The sequence below is a fragment of the Tinamus guttatus genome, unplaced genomic scaffold (assembly GCF_059628265.1).
Source record: "Tinamus guttatus ecotype Peru unplaced genomic scaffold, ASM5962826v1 Tinamus_guttatus_pri_ptg000018l, whole genome shotgun sequence".
NCBI lineage: Eukaryota > Metazoa > Chordata > Aves > Tinamiformes > Tinamidae > Tinamus > Tinamus guttatus.
In genome coordinates this window covers 1,537,817-1,552,896 of record NW_028288552.1, presented here as the reverse complement: position 1 = coordinate 1,552,896, position 15,080 = coordinate 1,537,817, and the positions used below count along the sequence as shown (strand labels likewise).

The 15,080-nt window shown below is 53.8% G+C and overlaps 1 protein-coding gene across 1 annotated transcript; it reads left to right on the top strand.

The window, feature by feature from the left end:
• Positions 1-631: 631 nt before the first annotated feature.
• On the top strand, positions 632-14,771 carry LOC148596282 (uncharacterized). Its single transcript, XM_088524000.1, is given in 15 exon segments — positions 632-642; positions 1,628-1,938; positions 1,982-2,201; positions 2,842-2,956; positions 3,203-3,376; positions 3,470-3,576; positions 3,778-3,915; positions 8,765-8,858; positions 9,316-9,468; positions 11,322-11,494; positions 11,639-11,732; positions 13,022-13,134; positions 13,351-13,492; positions 14,237-14,563; positions 14,565-14,771. Coding segments are annotated over 15 exon segments (2,379 nt in total).
• Positions 14,772-15,080: the final 309 nt, after the last annotated feature.

Below are 15,080 nucleotides of genomic sequence, written 5' to 3'. Positions count from 1 at the left end.
GAAAGGAAGTTTGGCTGCTTACCAGGCCATTTGAGGACTATGCAATCCCAGAGCACCTCACCTAGGCACATGTACATATCTATATTACTCTGGTGTTAATTTACTAATATATATGTATTTTATCTTAGTGTTGGCTTTTTTATTGCTTGGTGCAGTTTTGATTTTAAACATGTGGTGTATAAAAAGAGCTCCAAAATGGCCCAGTCTTCATAAAAATAAGCTAGTTTGAACTTTGAGAAGAAAGCTGGTCTGGACTGGCTGTGCTTGATGGCACATCCACTGTGAGGACGCAGCAAACCCTGCTGTGGTTTAGGAGGCACCTGTAGCCTTAAGCTAAGACCAAGAGCAATGTGGAGATGACAGCCTCCTGGTTGCTTCCAGTAATTCCAGAGAGATTTGGACATCTGTCAGGGTTTGGCTACAAAAATCTGGGAATGCTCAATGACTGTGTGAACAATACACTCACACTGCTAGCTGGCCTTCAAAGCTAAAGAGCTAATTTAGTAGTTACAGAATGCAGTGTGCAGGATGTCCTAGCAATGTGTGCATAGCATGGACAAGTTCCAAAAAAAAAGTCCCGATTAGAAGAATCCCATTCATTTGGAACAGTAATGTACATTTGAATTTAAGGATGATTTCCAAGTAAGTGAGAAGCCAGTGCTTATCTGGTGGCCACTTCAATTACATCCCCAAGAGAAAGATCTCTATCCCCCACACCAGAGAGGCTTCCTCTTCCCCTGAGGGGGGAACACGGCTGCTCCCTCTGGAGTCCTCGTTTAGGAACTTGAGACACAGGCTTCGAGTTCCGTTGCACAGAGCCCAGTTTCTATCTCTAGCACTATGGCAGGTAATACTTACCGGCTAACCACACAGTATCAGCTTTATACATGGCTTGTAAGGCACTGTTGGACAGGAGCAGGGGCAATTAAAGACTTGCAACCTCACCGCAAAAAGAGAGGTGACCTTCCTCATCAGTGATAATGACAGCAGTCCCAGTACCTGTTCTGAGTGTCTTCTTGGTATATATGGACCACTAATAGCACCGTAATCAACAGCCAACTGCGCGCTCCTTTTATCAAATACAAGCTTTGCTATTTTTCCTCCTGCTAACATGTACACATGCAGAAGTGGAGGGAAAAAATCTTCATTCAAACATCTTATGGAAGTATTCCGCTGCTGTTCAGTAGCCTAAGAGCACCTCGGGCTAGCATCCCATCTCACGAACTTATTCCTGCCTCAGTCCTACAAGTAGTAAAATCCAGACTCATCATGAAGGGCATATATCAATATACAAACTAACACCTCCACCCTACTCATGCACTTCAAACATTTAATCGCAATCTATAGTGTGAGCGTGGCTGGGCATTATTTTTATTATTATTTTTGGCTGGTTCTGCTTTTCTGCTCGATTCAGTTGAGTAAATACCGACAAGACGTAAATGGGGATTTTTGTGAAATGAAAGATGATTTTCTACTAATGATAATAACTGGCAGCGCTGGCAGATCTACAACAAGTAGCAGATTCACAATCATAGGAGAACATGAAAAAGATAGTTGAGCGACAACCAAGCTAACAGCGGCGGTGCTCTTTCTCGGGGAGCCGCAGCCCCTTGTGGGTGCGCTGCAGCCCCACGTCGAGGAGCCGCCTGTGGCGCGTGGCAGTGTCACCCCGCGGCGTCACCCCGCCGCCCTGTGACGCCCTCGCCGCGGCTGTTGCGCCTGGCGCCGTCGCCGCGCGGCCTCAGTGCTGCGGCCGCCAGTGCCGGAGCGACGGTCGGCGCGTGCCTCGCTGGGAGCCTCGCTGCGTCCCGGCCCTCGGAGCGCGCCTCTGCTCCCGGCGCGGGGGCTCCGAGCCCGCGACCCCCGCTCCCGCAGCCCGCCGGGGCTCAGCCCCGCCGCAGCTGTCCCGGCCGCGGCCCCTGCTCGGGGCTCGGCTCCTCTGCCCCGCCCGCCCGAGGCGGGGCCGTCTCTCTCTGGCCGTGTCCGCGTCCCCGCCGCAGCATGAAGCGGTTCCTGGCGCTCTTCGGCAAGGGGCGGGGGGCGGCGGCGCCCGGCGGCGCTTCCCTGGCCTGCGTGGGCGCTCGCTACGAGCTTCGCGAGGAGGAGCTGAGCGAGCTGCACCGCGCGGCCGCCCGCGGAGACCTGGCTGCGCTGCGGCGGCTGCCGACACGCGGCCTCGACGGGCGCGACAAGGCCAAGCGGTGAGGGGGGCGGCGCCGGCCGGGGCTTTGCCGGCTCTTCGCGAGGGCCTGGCCGGGCGTGGAGGGCGCGTGTGCTCGAGGCTGCTGCGGGGAAGGCCGGGTGGCAGGCCCTGCCCCAGCAGCACCGCCCGAGGCTGCTGTGCTGCTCTTGGAAAGCCCGTGTCCCCGGCGTGCGGCACTCTGTTGCCACGCAAGCGGTGCTGGCGCAAGCCGCAGGGCGCCTTGGCGAAGGCTGGAGGTGGCCAACCAAGCCTGGGTGGTCCTTGCTGGGCAGCGTGGGTGGTGCTGTTGGAGGCAGCGGGCGGTTGCGCGGGCAGAGGGATGGAGGGCAGCCGCTTGCGCCCGGCAGCGTGGGGCTGCGTGGGCAGACCGCTGTGCCTGGGCGCAGGAGCCCCTTTGCAGGGAAGCGGGTGCGGAGCTGCGGGAAGCGGGTGCTGCGTGGGGTGGGGGTGACTTTTCCTAGCCCCTCGCTCTGGGCTTGGGGTGTGCAGCTGCTGCCGTTGCTGCCGGAATGGGCGACTCTTTCTAAGCTGCTCTTGTGGCTGCGGACAGCGGTGGCCCTAGGCCCGGGACAGAGGCAGGAGCGGTGTGTGCAGCTCGGCGCGTGTGTGCGTGTTAATGGAATGTGTTGCCTTTGTAGGACACCCCTGCATCTCGCTTGCGCTAATGGGCACTCGGAGATCGTGTCCTATTTAGTGGAGAAGAAGTGCAAGCTGGATGCGCGGGACGGCTACAAGAGATCTCCACTGATGAAGGTACGTGGAGCACGGGAGAGCTGTTGAGGGAGGGCTTCCAAGCTGCACCCAGAGCGCTGCGTCTCTGGGGTGATGCGTGATGTTGGGACAGGTGGAGACTGTGTTGCGATTGGCGCAGAATGGGCCCACGTTGCCTCCTCGGGGAAGGCCGGGGTTGCTTTGTGCGCTTGGCCGGCTGTGGGAGCGCTGAGGGAGGGAAACGTAGTTGCTGGGAAGGCTTCCTTTTCTTTGCCGTGTTGCTTGCAGGCAGTGCAGTGCCAGCAAGAAGAATGCGTGGCCATTCTGCTGGCGCATGGTGCCAACCCTAATCTTGCCGACGTTACCGGCAACACTGCCCTTCACCTGGCTGTCCTTGCTCGTAACACCTCTCTAGCAGGGCAGCTAGTGGAGCACAGCGCCCTTCTCGAGGCTAAGGATAAGGTAAGTGTAGAATGTGGGTGAGGCTGCTCTCGGAAAGAGAGAGTGGCTTTCCCTGGCTGTTTGGTTCTGACTGGGGGCGCTTTATGCTTGCAGATGGGCTGCACGCCCCTTGCCCTTGCCGTGTCGGGTGGTCACGGCGAGATGGTGGAGTTCCTGCTTGGCAAAGGAGCTGATGTGAACGCTCGAGACCAGTCTGCCAGGTGAAGGGCTTGTCCGAAGAGCGTGTCCGGAGGCCCCGTTCCTTCTGAGTTGTGCTGTGCTTCCATGTAGCTGCCTTTGCTTTGCTTCTGCCTGTGGGAAAGGGGGAAGCAATTGTTGTGGGAGCAAAGAGGGCTGAAAGGCATGCGAGTGAAATGTCTGCGTTGGCTCCGAGCTTTCCTCTCCTCTTTTGGATGCTCTAGGACCCCTTTAATGCGGGCTGCTTCGACTGGGAACAGGAGCATCCTAGACACTCTTCTTCGCCATGGTGCTGATCTTTCCCAGAAAGATGTTGCTGGGTGGACGGCGGAGGAGTATGCTAGGACTTTTCTGCATGCTCGGTAAGTGCTTTAGGTGACGTTAGAGTTGCTGAGGTGTGTGAATGTGCGTGTTGGCTTATGGACGCTCTTGTTAAGAGCAGCAAGGTTTAATGATGTGTGGAGACGTCTGTGGAAGCTGGGCAAAAGGGCATGTTCTGGAACATGTAGTGTCAAGTGTGAACCGGGAGGTTTTCCTTGACTCCACCCCGACTGCTCGGTCAGGTTTCAAGTTGGTGGTGCTGAGCTGAGCTGTGAGCAATAGCGAGCCTGAAAAGTGTGCTTTGGGCAAGTGGAGTGTATACGAAGCCCTCCCCAGAGCAGCGCATGAGACCAAATGCAGAGGTCCTTTCTTCTGCCGCTTCCCCTCGCCCTGGGCCTGTAGCAAGGGGAGCAGGAAGGGCGGGTGTGCGTGGGTATGTGTAACTAGCCCGTGTGTGTCAGCTTGCCAGATAGCTCTGAATAGCCGTAGCAGTGCAGAAGCAGTGGCTCGTTGTGTCCTAGAAGAGCCGTGTACAAGGATGCCGTTGGTTTTGGTGACAGTCCTTCCTTTCTTCCTGTCTGCAGCGTTAGTGAAGAGCTGGCAGAGTGCGCGCAGAGGGCGCGTGCAGGCGGCCCAGTAGGCATGGCAGGACTCAGCTCGCCTCCCGGAGCAGGAGCTGCTGCCTCTGCATCGGGCGCCTGTGCTGCGGCCAGCGGAGGTAGGATCCTTAAGCGTGGAGGAACTGCTGGGGCTCTGCGTGTGGCGTGTGCGTGTGCGTGTGGTGCGAGTAGTTGAGCACTTCATTAGCTTCCTATCCCGTCAGCGCCCCGCAGCGTTTGCTAACTGTCTACTCCCAACGCGCGTTTGTCCCATGCTAGTATTTTGTTGAGGAAGCTTAGAAGGAAATGTAAGGGCAGTGTTGATTTTCTTTGCTAATGTCCTTTGAGGGGAAGGGGGTTAGAATTCAGTAGGGTGCGAGAAGTCAAGGGCAGGTTGGGGCCTGCTTTTGTCCCTGCTGTCTTGTGTGACTGTTCCCCTGCAGCGTGGCCTGCAGAAGTGCCTGTGTTAGGTGCTTGTGGGCCGTGTTGACTTCTGAAGGTCTGACATGCTAAGAATTAATCGTGTCAATTAATGTTTTCACAGTGGGAGAGGAGCTTTCCCGTGAATGCTTTGTAAGGTGAGGCTTGAACAAGCGCTTTCCCCCAATCCTTTCCCCTGCCTCAGAAGAGGAGAGCCTGGAGAGAGACACAGTCCTTCTTGTCTTAACTTTTCAAGCGTTCAAGATACTGATGACGAGGAGAGCGAGGACAACTCCGTTCCTGCCTCCGAATTAGAAAGACACCGTTTAGCTGCCAAGGTGAAGTGGCCCAAGAGGCAGAATTTCTGTGGAATGAGTGAGTGGTTTGGAGGGCTGAGCTGTGTGGATTTGAGCGAAAGGGCGCTTGCAGTGCGGTGGCTTTGCTCCTGCAAAGCGGTCTCCTGCCTGGCCCCCTTCCTGCTGCTGTGAGCTACTTCCTCCAAGTCTGGTAGCCGTGGCAGAGCACGCAGCAGTCTGGTGGTCGGGGGCAGAAGAGCACTAGGTGACAAGAGAAATGACCGCACGGTCTTGATGTGCGTGAGATTTCTAGAGAATGAAGGCTGATGAGCTCCTAGATTACCTGTTCCTTTGTCCTGCAGACCTTGCTGTCGGTTTCCAGGAACAAAGGGGTGGTAGAATTGTGACTGATGTGGGAGAAAGGCATTTATTGTTCAAAGTGGGCTGAGGTGCTTCATCCCCTGGCTCTCCTGTCCTCCTTGTGGGGTTCCTCAAGTGTGCTCAGCAGGGAGCTCCTGTAGCCGGTGTCTTTGTCTCCTGGCACATGGGAATGGCATTCCAGGCTCACGTGCGCCTGATCACGTGCTGCCTGTTTCCCCTCTGATGATGTCTCTTTATTTTTGCTGTTTCTCCTGCAGAAGAGGTGTTTGGCACTGGGACTGTGCAGCGATTCTGAGGATTCCGAGGATGATGCTGGAAGGCACCCTGCAGTGCTGGAGATGCAGGCAAGATTTCCTTCTTCTCCTGGTTGCCCTCTTGTCAGTGAGCTTTGAGAGGGTGTCGCAGATGCCGTCTGCGAGGAGCTACTGCAGCACAGGGAGATGTGCTAGTGAGTTGAAGAGTGCCCGTGAGGAAAGGGAGGGAAGCTGGACTAAGGCTGTCGGAGAAGCAGGCAGCTGTTGCTTGTCCTGGGTGAAAAGAAGGGGCAGATGGGGAGTGTGCTCGTGCGTGTCGCCGTGTTGTTGAAGCTCGAGTCAGAGTGTGTCTAGGCCATGCTTGTGAGGGGCAGAGCAGCATGTCTGTGGTGCTGGCTATTGCTGTCTGCCCAAAGGCATTCCTGTGGAAAACCTGCAGGCCTTTCTTTGCAGCAGACAAGAGAGAACTCTCCTGTGTAGTAACCCAGGGAAATGAAGCATTTTGCAGTGTGAATTGCCGCTGCAGAAGATGCTTCTTTCTGTTCTTTGCAACACTTTTTTTTTTTTTCCTGACCTCTCTTAGGAAGCATCATCTGAAAAGGATGGAGAGGAAGGTGCTGGTGGTCCTCAGGATAAAGATGCTGCAGGATCAGTGGCTGGTGAGAAGGATGAGTTAGTAAACACGGGTCCTGCTGTGTGTTTGCTTGTTGGGGCTTGCCTGATGGAGGAGAGCAGCAGAGTGAAAGGAGCACTCATGGTGTGCCCTTCCTTATTTCCCTTGCAGATGTTTCCTTGGCAGCGGGAGCGGAGCAGGAGAAAGACGGAGACTCCCTCTTGGATTCTGAGGTGCTTTCTGTTGGTTTTTGTTGTTGCAGAGGAGGGGGGGAAAGGGTGTGTGTGCTCCTGCATATTTGAATGTAGGTGAATGTAGGCTCAGCCTGTGACCAGGCTGCACTTCTGAGAGTCTCTGTTGAAGAGGAACAGCATGTCTGTGACACTGGGTATTGCTGTGCACAGAAACATCCTCCTAAGGGAGGAGTGCAGGCCTTGTAAAAGAAAAGTGAGAACGTTTTTCCCTGTACAGGTACAGGGAATAGAAGTACTTTGCACGGTGCCCTTTCCTGTGCAACGGGTGCTTCTTTCTGTTCCTTCCAACTCTTTTGGCCGGCCTCTTTCAGGAGGAATCACCTGCACGGGATGGGGAGGAAGCAGCAGGTGGTCCTCAAGTTGCAAATGCTGCAGCAGCCCTCCCTGTTAGTAGAGGTGAGTTCAGAAGCGTTGAGCCCCTGTGTTTGTTTGCTCCTTGGGCTGAGTCAGTGAATGCTGGTGATGAGCTTCTGCTGAGATGGGAAAGCCCCAATTCTGCCCTTGCCAGCAAATGCCAGGGCAGAGGGGAAGGTCAAGTGAGGAAGATGTTTTGTGGAAGTGCTGGAGTGCAAGGAGTGTTATTTCGTGGTGACTTCCTGCCTGTGTGAGCATGTGGGAGGAAGGGTGAGAACACAGTGGTGCGGTTCAGAGTGAGGATGCTCTTGAATGACGCTGCTTTTTCTTCTTTTTTTTTAAACACTCTAGTAACAGCATTATTTGTCCCTTGGCTGTGGGTGTTGCCTGATGGAGGAGAGCAGCAGAGTGAGAGAAGCACTCATGGTGTGCCCTTCCTTATTTCCCTTGCAGTTGTTCCATCGGCAGCAGGAGCGGAGCTGGAGGAGGACAACGATTCTCCCTGGGATTCTGAGGTGCTTTCAGCGAGGGGCACAGTGGGTTCCCCGTGGGGGGATCTTCTCAGGAGGTTGCTCTGGGTGTGGGCCCTGCACCGAGGAGGCTCTGCTCCTTCTTTGGCTGCTTCTGCCACACGTTTGTTCCAGTGAACTGGAACAGCTTTAGCTGTGTGCAAGCTGCTCCACGGGGCTTGTGAGGAAGCAGGGTCTGGGAATGTCCGAGCTCTCATAGCAAGTGCCTTATTAGAAATGCATAGTGCGTGCTCCAAGCTTTTTCTTCCTATGTGTGTAACTATTTCATTAGGATAGTATTGGAGAGCTGGGTGAGGAGCTTGCTGATGCTCCTAAAAAGCAGTCGCCAGCAGAAGCCTTGCTGGAAGCTGCCCCCCGTTCCTGCCGGGACCTGGAGGAAGAGCAAGGGCAGCTGCAGAAGGAGTTGGCCAGGGTTAAAGGCAAGGTAGGCAAATGCCATAACAACAACAATGAGCGTAGCAGGGCTGTTCTTCCTCTGTAAATGATGAGAAGGACAAGGCAGCATTCTGAGCACAGGTACAAGTGAGATGTGATGAAGTCAGTAGTTCCGCACTGCCGTAACCCATGAGGGCGGTGGAGCCTTGAGCGCAACGACGTGCTCTTCTTCATGTGCTGTGCTGTGCAGGGCAGTGTAGTTTGAGAGCTGCAGAAAGCGCTCTTTTCCCTTGTCAGTCGGAGCTGTCTGCTTGTAGAAAATCAGGATGGGGACAGGAGAGGCCAATAGGAAAGAGGGTGAAGCACCAGAGTTTGGGAGATTTGACTTGGGAGTCAAAGCAGTGTGTAAGATGCTGAAGATGAAGCTGACTCCCATGGTTCCTGGTTTGACAGTTGCAGGAATCGGAAGAGCGGCGTCTCCAGTCTGAGCGGTCTGTTGAGGAGTTGAAGAGAGCCCTGGCAGAGAAGCAAAGAGAATCAATGGCTGCTCCCCAGCAAGAGCAAGAACGTGGCACACTGCTCTTCACCATAAAGCTCTTGAGGGAAAAAGTTGGACGGTGAGGAAGTGCCAGAGTGAAGCAAGGCTTTGCTTTGTGGGCTGGTGTAAAGGCAACGGGATTACCTTGCTGCGTCCCAGCAAGGCAATGTGGGACTTGGAGGGAGGCTTTTGCTTGAGATGTTGTTAGTTCACAGTGTGGAGTGGGTATGTGTGCTCTGTTGGGTTCCCATACTGAGCCCTATGTTTCCTTTGAAGGCTTGAGTTTGAAAAAACAGGGCTGGAGGTGACAGCGCGCCATGAGACTGCCAGGGTGGAAGCTCTTCAGAAAGAGCTGCGCAGCTCTGCCTCTGTAAGCGACTCCTGACCTTTCCTTTTCATGAGCTCCTGAGCCTACTTGTGTGTGTGTGTGTGGACAGTTAGAGAAGAGATTGCGTGGCCTTGGAGTGTGCTGTGGAAGGGGAAGTGTCTGCCTGCAAATGGACACGGTGCACAAGTGTGCACTGTGCTGCTCTGCAGAGTGTTTGCCTCATTCTGTGTGTGTGAAAAGGCCTGGTCCAAGTGTGGCTCTCGGGTGGAGAGAGACTTTTGTCCAGAGTCTGACAATGGCTGGAAGGGAATGAAGGCGGGGGTAGGAGTGAGGGGTAGGGAGATGCCTGAGAAAGGTCTGGGTGATGGGAGAAGGGGAAGAAACATAGTAGTCCTTTGGGGAGCTACTTCTCGGAAGAGTCGTGTAATGTAACAGGAAAAGCAAAAGCACAGTGCACGGTGCAAGGCTTTTCCTGCGATGCGTGTCCTTATTCCATCAGGGCAGGGTCAGGGAGCTGGAGCAGGAGCTCGCCGATGCCCGCAGAAAGCAGGCGCTGTCCGAAGCCTCGCTGGAAGCTGCCACGCGTGCTCGCCGGGAGCTGGAGGAGGAGAAAATGCAGTTGCAAAAGGAGTTGGCCAGGGTTAAAGGCAAGGTAGGCAAAGGCGGTGACTAGCCCGAGGACCCTGACAACCCTGTTTTCCCCTGTAACCAATGAACAAGCAGCGGGATGGGAGAGGCCAGTATGAAAGAGGACGAAGCAACAGGGTTTTTCAGAGGTGACCTGCGAGTGAAAGCAGGTGCCTTGAGTGTGTGAAGAGGAAGCTGACTAGCGTGGGTCCTGGTTTGACAGTTGCAGGAGCTGGAAGAGCAGCTTCTCCAGTCTGAGCGGTGTGTTCAGGATTTGAAGAGAGCCCTGGCAGAAAAGCAAAGGGAAGCATTGGCTTTGTCTCAGCAACTGCAAGAATGCAAGAAGGCCTGCTTGGAAATGGAGAGCCTAAAAGTGCTGAAAGACAAAGTGGAAAGGTAAGGAGTTGGCACAGTGAAGCAAGGCTGTGCTTTGTGGGAGGGTGTAAAGGCAACGGGGTTAGCTTGCTGCTTGAGAGCAAGCAAATCTGGGATTTGGAGGGAGGTGTTTGCTTGAGATACCGTCAGTTCACAGTTTGGAGTGGGTGTCTGTGCTCCACTGGGTTCCCATACTGAGACCTATGTTTCCTTTGAAGGCTTGAACTTGAGAATGGGAGGCTGGAAGGCAGAGCTCACCAACAGACAGCTAAAATCGAAGCTCTTCAGAAAGAGCTGCACAGCTTTGCCTCTGTAAGCTACTCCTGCCCTTTCATTTTCACAGGATCTAATATGAAGCCCTGGGTTTGTGGATTAGAGTCATGTGTGCAGTTCAATAACAGCACGTGCATCTGAGCAGATTGCTGGCATTTTCTTAAACACAGATGCACGTGGATGTCTGCAGTCTGTGTTTATGTGCTGTTCCAAGGAGAACAGTACTTGGCCATTTTGAACTCATAGGAAGCCACGAGCTTAAAGACGAGCTGGCAAAGCTTAGCTGTTGGCAGCAGACAGAGAGCAGACATCAGCTGTGCAGAGGCACAGTGGTGTGGACAAAATAAGTTATGTTTAGGTTCACTCTGAAGCCTGAAGCAGCTCTGTAATGTAACAGGAAAGAAGAGAAAGCGGAACCTGTGGTCCAAGCCTTTTCTTCCTATGCATGTAACTATGTCCACAGGACACGGCCAGACAGCTGGAGCAGGAGCTTGCTGAGGCTCGTCGAAAGCAGCTGATGTCAGAAGCCTCTCTGGAAGCTGCCACACGTGGTTGCAAGGACCTGGAGGAAGAGAAAGGGCAGTTGCTAAAAGAGTTGGACAGGCTTAAGGGCAAGGTAGGCAAAAACAGTAACTACCTTAATGAGCCTGACAATGTTGTTTTTCCCTGGCAAATGATGAACAAGCAGAGGGCAGTATTCTGAGAACAGGTGCCAGGGGGACGTGAGCAAGTCAGTCATTGCGGCCTGTCATAACCCACGAAGTGGGTGAAAGCTGGAACCAAATGACCTGCTCTTCCTCCTCCACCGGGCAGGGTGCTGTAGTGTGAGAGCTGCAGAAAGCAGCATCCCTCCTGGATAGGTGGGGCTTTGCATGGTCCACGTGAAGCAGCATCTCAGGCAGGTGCTCTGAATGGTCGCGCTGGCTGAGCCTGCACTGGGCCTCACGTCCACAGCGGAGATTGAAGGGCCTCAAAGTGACTCACTTGCCTAGTGCAATAGCCCTGGTGCCTAAGTTTGGCAAGGTCTTTGCTGTGCACTCCCTGTGGAAGGAAGCGGATTGGTTTTGGGGCGGTTTTGGGGACTGCTTGTAGGAAGACAAGATGGGGATGGAAGAGGCTAGCAGGAGAGAGGGCAAGGCAAGAGGATTTGGGAGAGATGACTTGGGAGTCAAAGCACTTGGCTTGTCTGTATGTAAATGCAGCTGAGTAGCGTGGGTGCTGGTTTGACAGTTGCAGGAGTCGGAAGAGCAGCGCCTTCAGAGTGAGCATTGTGTTGAGGAGTTGCAGGCGGCCCTGTCAGAAAAGGAGAGGGAAGCAATGGCTTCTTCCAAGCAACTGCAAGAGCTTGTGGAAGCCTCCTTGGAAAGAGCTAGCCTAAAGCAGCTGGAAGAACGAGTGGGACGGTAAGGAACAGCCCCGGTGAAGCAAGGCTTTGCCTGCCGGGGTGGTGTAAAAGCAAGAGGAAGAGCTGGCTGCATGGCAGCAAGCCCATCCAGAATTTGGAGGGCCGTTATTTCACAGTGCTGTCTCCCTGTGTTTCCTTCAAGGCTTGAGCTTGAAAAGGTGAGGCTGGAAGGGAGAAGCGACCAACACACGGCTCGAATTGAAGCCCTGCAGAAAGAGCTGCACAGCTCTGCCACTGTAAGCTCCTCCTCAGCTTTCTTCTTCATGAGCTCCTGAGCCTAGCTGTGTGTGTATGTGGGGACATTCTGGGAAGAGATTTTCCTGGGGAGCCCAGGGCGACATCATTTCTGGCAGTCCGCAGGGGATCGGCTCTGCTTTGTCCCTCTCCAAGGCCTTCTGGTGTTGAGAGGTTCCCTGGCTACTGTGCGGCCTGAGCAGCGTGCGAGGAGAGGCTTTGACACTCATGTGCCGCTTTAACCGCCTGCTGCTTTTTGGCTGTCCTGGTGCTTAAGCCCTCAGGCAGTAGCACTTGTTGCTGTCCTAAGGGCGAGTTAGCTCGTGGAATTGCTTTGGTGCCAAGCAAAGCCCGAAGCGGCATCCTCAGGCTGTGACAAGGGAGACTTCATTGCCAAACCTCTGACACCTTCCCTGTTTACTGACTGTGGATTCCTTGGCTCGAAGGTGTCAATCCATAAAGGAATGGCACAGGCGTAGGCAGTGTTGTGTGCTTGGGCCGAGTTAGGAGACAAGCCCTTAATGAAGGAGAACTGCTCCAGGGCTCAAACTGGGGGTCGATTGTAAAGGAGTAGTGAGATGGAGAAATGTTGGTGGCATTTTGCTTTGCTAATACCCCTTGAATGAGGTGCAAGCGTGAGTCCGGGAAGCATCAGTGTGGCTTTTTTGTTCCTTAGGTTCATAAGAGCCTGGAAGATCTGCTCTCTGCCTTACAGACAAGACACGTGCCTCTGAAAGAAGACAAATATCAGCAGGTACATGAAGGGTTGCTCTAACTTCCCTCTTCCAGTTGATGATTTTCTTTCCTTTTGGGTGCGTGCAGGCAGCTACACTGTTCATGAACTCTGTAACCTTGAACGCCCAGGACTGTTGCCTAGTGATGGCGGCTGATTCCCCTGAAGCTCGAACTTAAGCTCTGCTGTCCACTGATGTGGATAGCTAAGTACCACCTGCTGGTGCCAGGGGGACGGAGGAAGCTGTTTCTCAGGCTCTTTTGCACCTTTCTCCCCTGGGCCGCTCATAGCAGGTGGCCTTCAGTTTTGAGGAGTGCAGGGCAGGGGAATTGTGTCTGGCCGGCGTCTGTTTGTGTCCCTTGAGATTGGCCTGTGTGGTGGGGAAAGGGAGGTCCTGGACTTGCCGTGGGAATTCTGTGCCCTGGCCCTCTGTGGCCGCCCCTGGCCTAGCAGAGAGAGACGTCCTGCAAGTTCTTTGTGAGGAACACCCTGTGCAGCTGGCGCTGGCGGATGGCATTACTGAGCTGCGTATGTGCTTTCTCCTTCCTGTGTGCAAAGTGTGAGAGTGAAGGAAAGGCAGTGAAGAAGGGGGCAGAGCGGGAACAAGCAGCAGAAGCCCAGCTGGAGGAGGCAGTGAAGAAAAACATGGAGCTGCAGGAAGAATGCAGCAGGTATGGCTTTTTAGCATTTGTAAGAAATACCGGCTAAGCTGGGAGTCAAGGTTCCTTTAATTGACTCAGAGACTATGAGTACGTAACGGTTTGTGAGGAACCTCAAGGGAATGCTTCTTTGTTTTTTGGGGTTTTTTGTTTGTTTGTTTTTGTTTTTGCTTTGTTTGTTTTTTTTTCCCATGGCTTTCCTATTTTACTCCCTAATTGGCTGTGCAGGTCCAAGAGGCTTCTGGAGAAAGCTCTGAAGAAACTAAGGACCTATGAGAGGCGCGAGAGCGAGTCCCAGCTGAATCTACAGGCCAAGCTGAAGGACGCACCTTCTGGAGGGGGCAGCGAAGATGACATATTAAGAACAAAGGTGAGCTGTGGTTTGTTGTTTCTATGTGTTTGTTTTGGAAAGCTGTCTCGTTTCTTCTGCTGACTTCTGTATTCACGTGCACGTTCACGTGGTGGCTGTGTTTGGAAATGAAGGGACTTTCTTCTGATCCCTGGAAATGTCTGACTAATCTTTCCGAAAGGGCAGGAGTGCCGCGGTGCCAGGGTGGTGGTGTGGAAAAGGTGAATTTCTGAGGAGAGAGGAAACCGTTAGAGTAGCAGTTGACCTTTGGGGACTTCTGGAAACCTGATACTTCCTAAAAGTTCTTGGAAAGAAGCTACCGCTTGGTCCCAGAGCGAATAGGGCTTCTTTGTCCATGGCTTAGAAAGCTGCTTTCTGGAGGAGTGTTGACAAAGTCAGGCAATGCCGACTGTGAGACAAGTCTGGAAGACCCCTGGCAGCCCCGCTGCATGCAAAACACCCCGCGTGATGTGTGCTCCTGAGGAAAGGAGAAGGAGCCTAGCTCTGTGGATGTGTGATCTCCTGGGAGTGAAGCCTTTATTGGCTAGGGGAGTGCTGGAGGAGACCTGAGAAGGGCGGGAAACTTGAGGTGGTCTTTTGGGAAACCTTTAAAAGAGGTGCTGCTTTTGGCAGAGGAGCATGGCTTTCACTTGGTTTTAAAACGGAGCGAGCTGGTGACAAGCAGAGTCTCAGCGCACAGCCTGCAGGGTCTGCAAAGAACTGCGTATGCTTAAGGCTCTCTGTGTGTCCCTTGGCTGTGTGCAGGTGCAGGAACTTTGCAAGCGGCTCTCTGCAGAGCAGAGAAACTCAAGGCAGCTCAAGAAAGCAAACGAAGGTTTGCGGGAAGAGTTGGCTTGCATGCATGGGAGCCATGCACAGCTGCGGAAGAGGAAGCGGCAGCTGGAAGAAGAGGTGGCTGCCCTCCGGTGCCGTGTAGAGACCAGCACGCCAGACCTCAGCCACATCAAAGAGCACAAAAGAGAGACTGAAGAAGAGGCCGAGCGACAACTAAGGCAAAAACTACGGGAAGTCAATCTCTTTCTGCAGGTAAACGTACTTGGCACTGGCATGCACAGTCCATTTGTTCGTTTTCCTTCATCTCTTCTGTACTAGTATCCTTCTCCAGTGTATCCAGCTTGTGCTGGTCAGGGCTGTGGGTTCATGGGCTCTTTATATCTGGAGGAGTCTGTTGAAGGCCGTGAGCTTGTGGAACGCTTGTCCTCAGCCATTCCGGGCATCACCATCTTTTTGCACATTAGTGCCTGGAGAATCAGGGAACAGCGTTAAGAGAAGGGACTAGCGTCTTGCCGAGAGAGAGGTGGCTTCTTAGTCCGAGCTTTGATTGGAAACCAAAATACATAAACGTTGTGCTAAGAGCAGGTTTCCACCAGTGAACAGAAAGCATTGCGTAACGTGGTGCCTCTGGCTGTGGCCGTGGATTCTTGAGGGCAGTGAGGAGGCGCCTGAGTAAGGCTGTGCTCTTCCAAGGGGGTGTGTGGAAACTGTCGCCGGGCATGGGGGGAAAGTTCTTCTTCCCTGGAGGCTGAAATGGCACCATCTGCTTCAGACACAGGCAGCCACCCAGGAGCAGGTGGAACAAAGAAGAGCC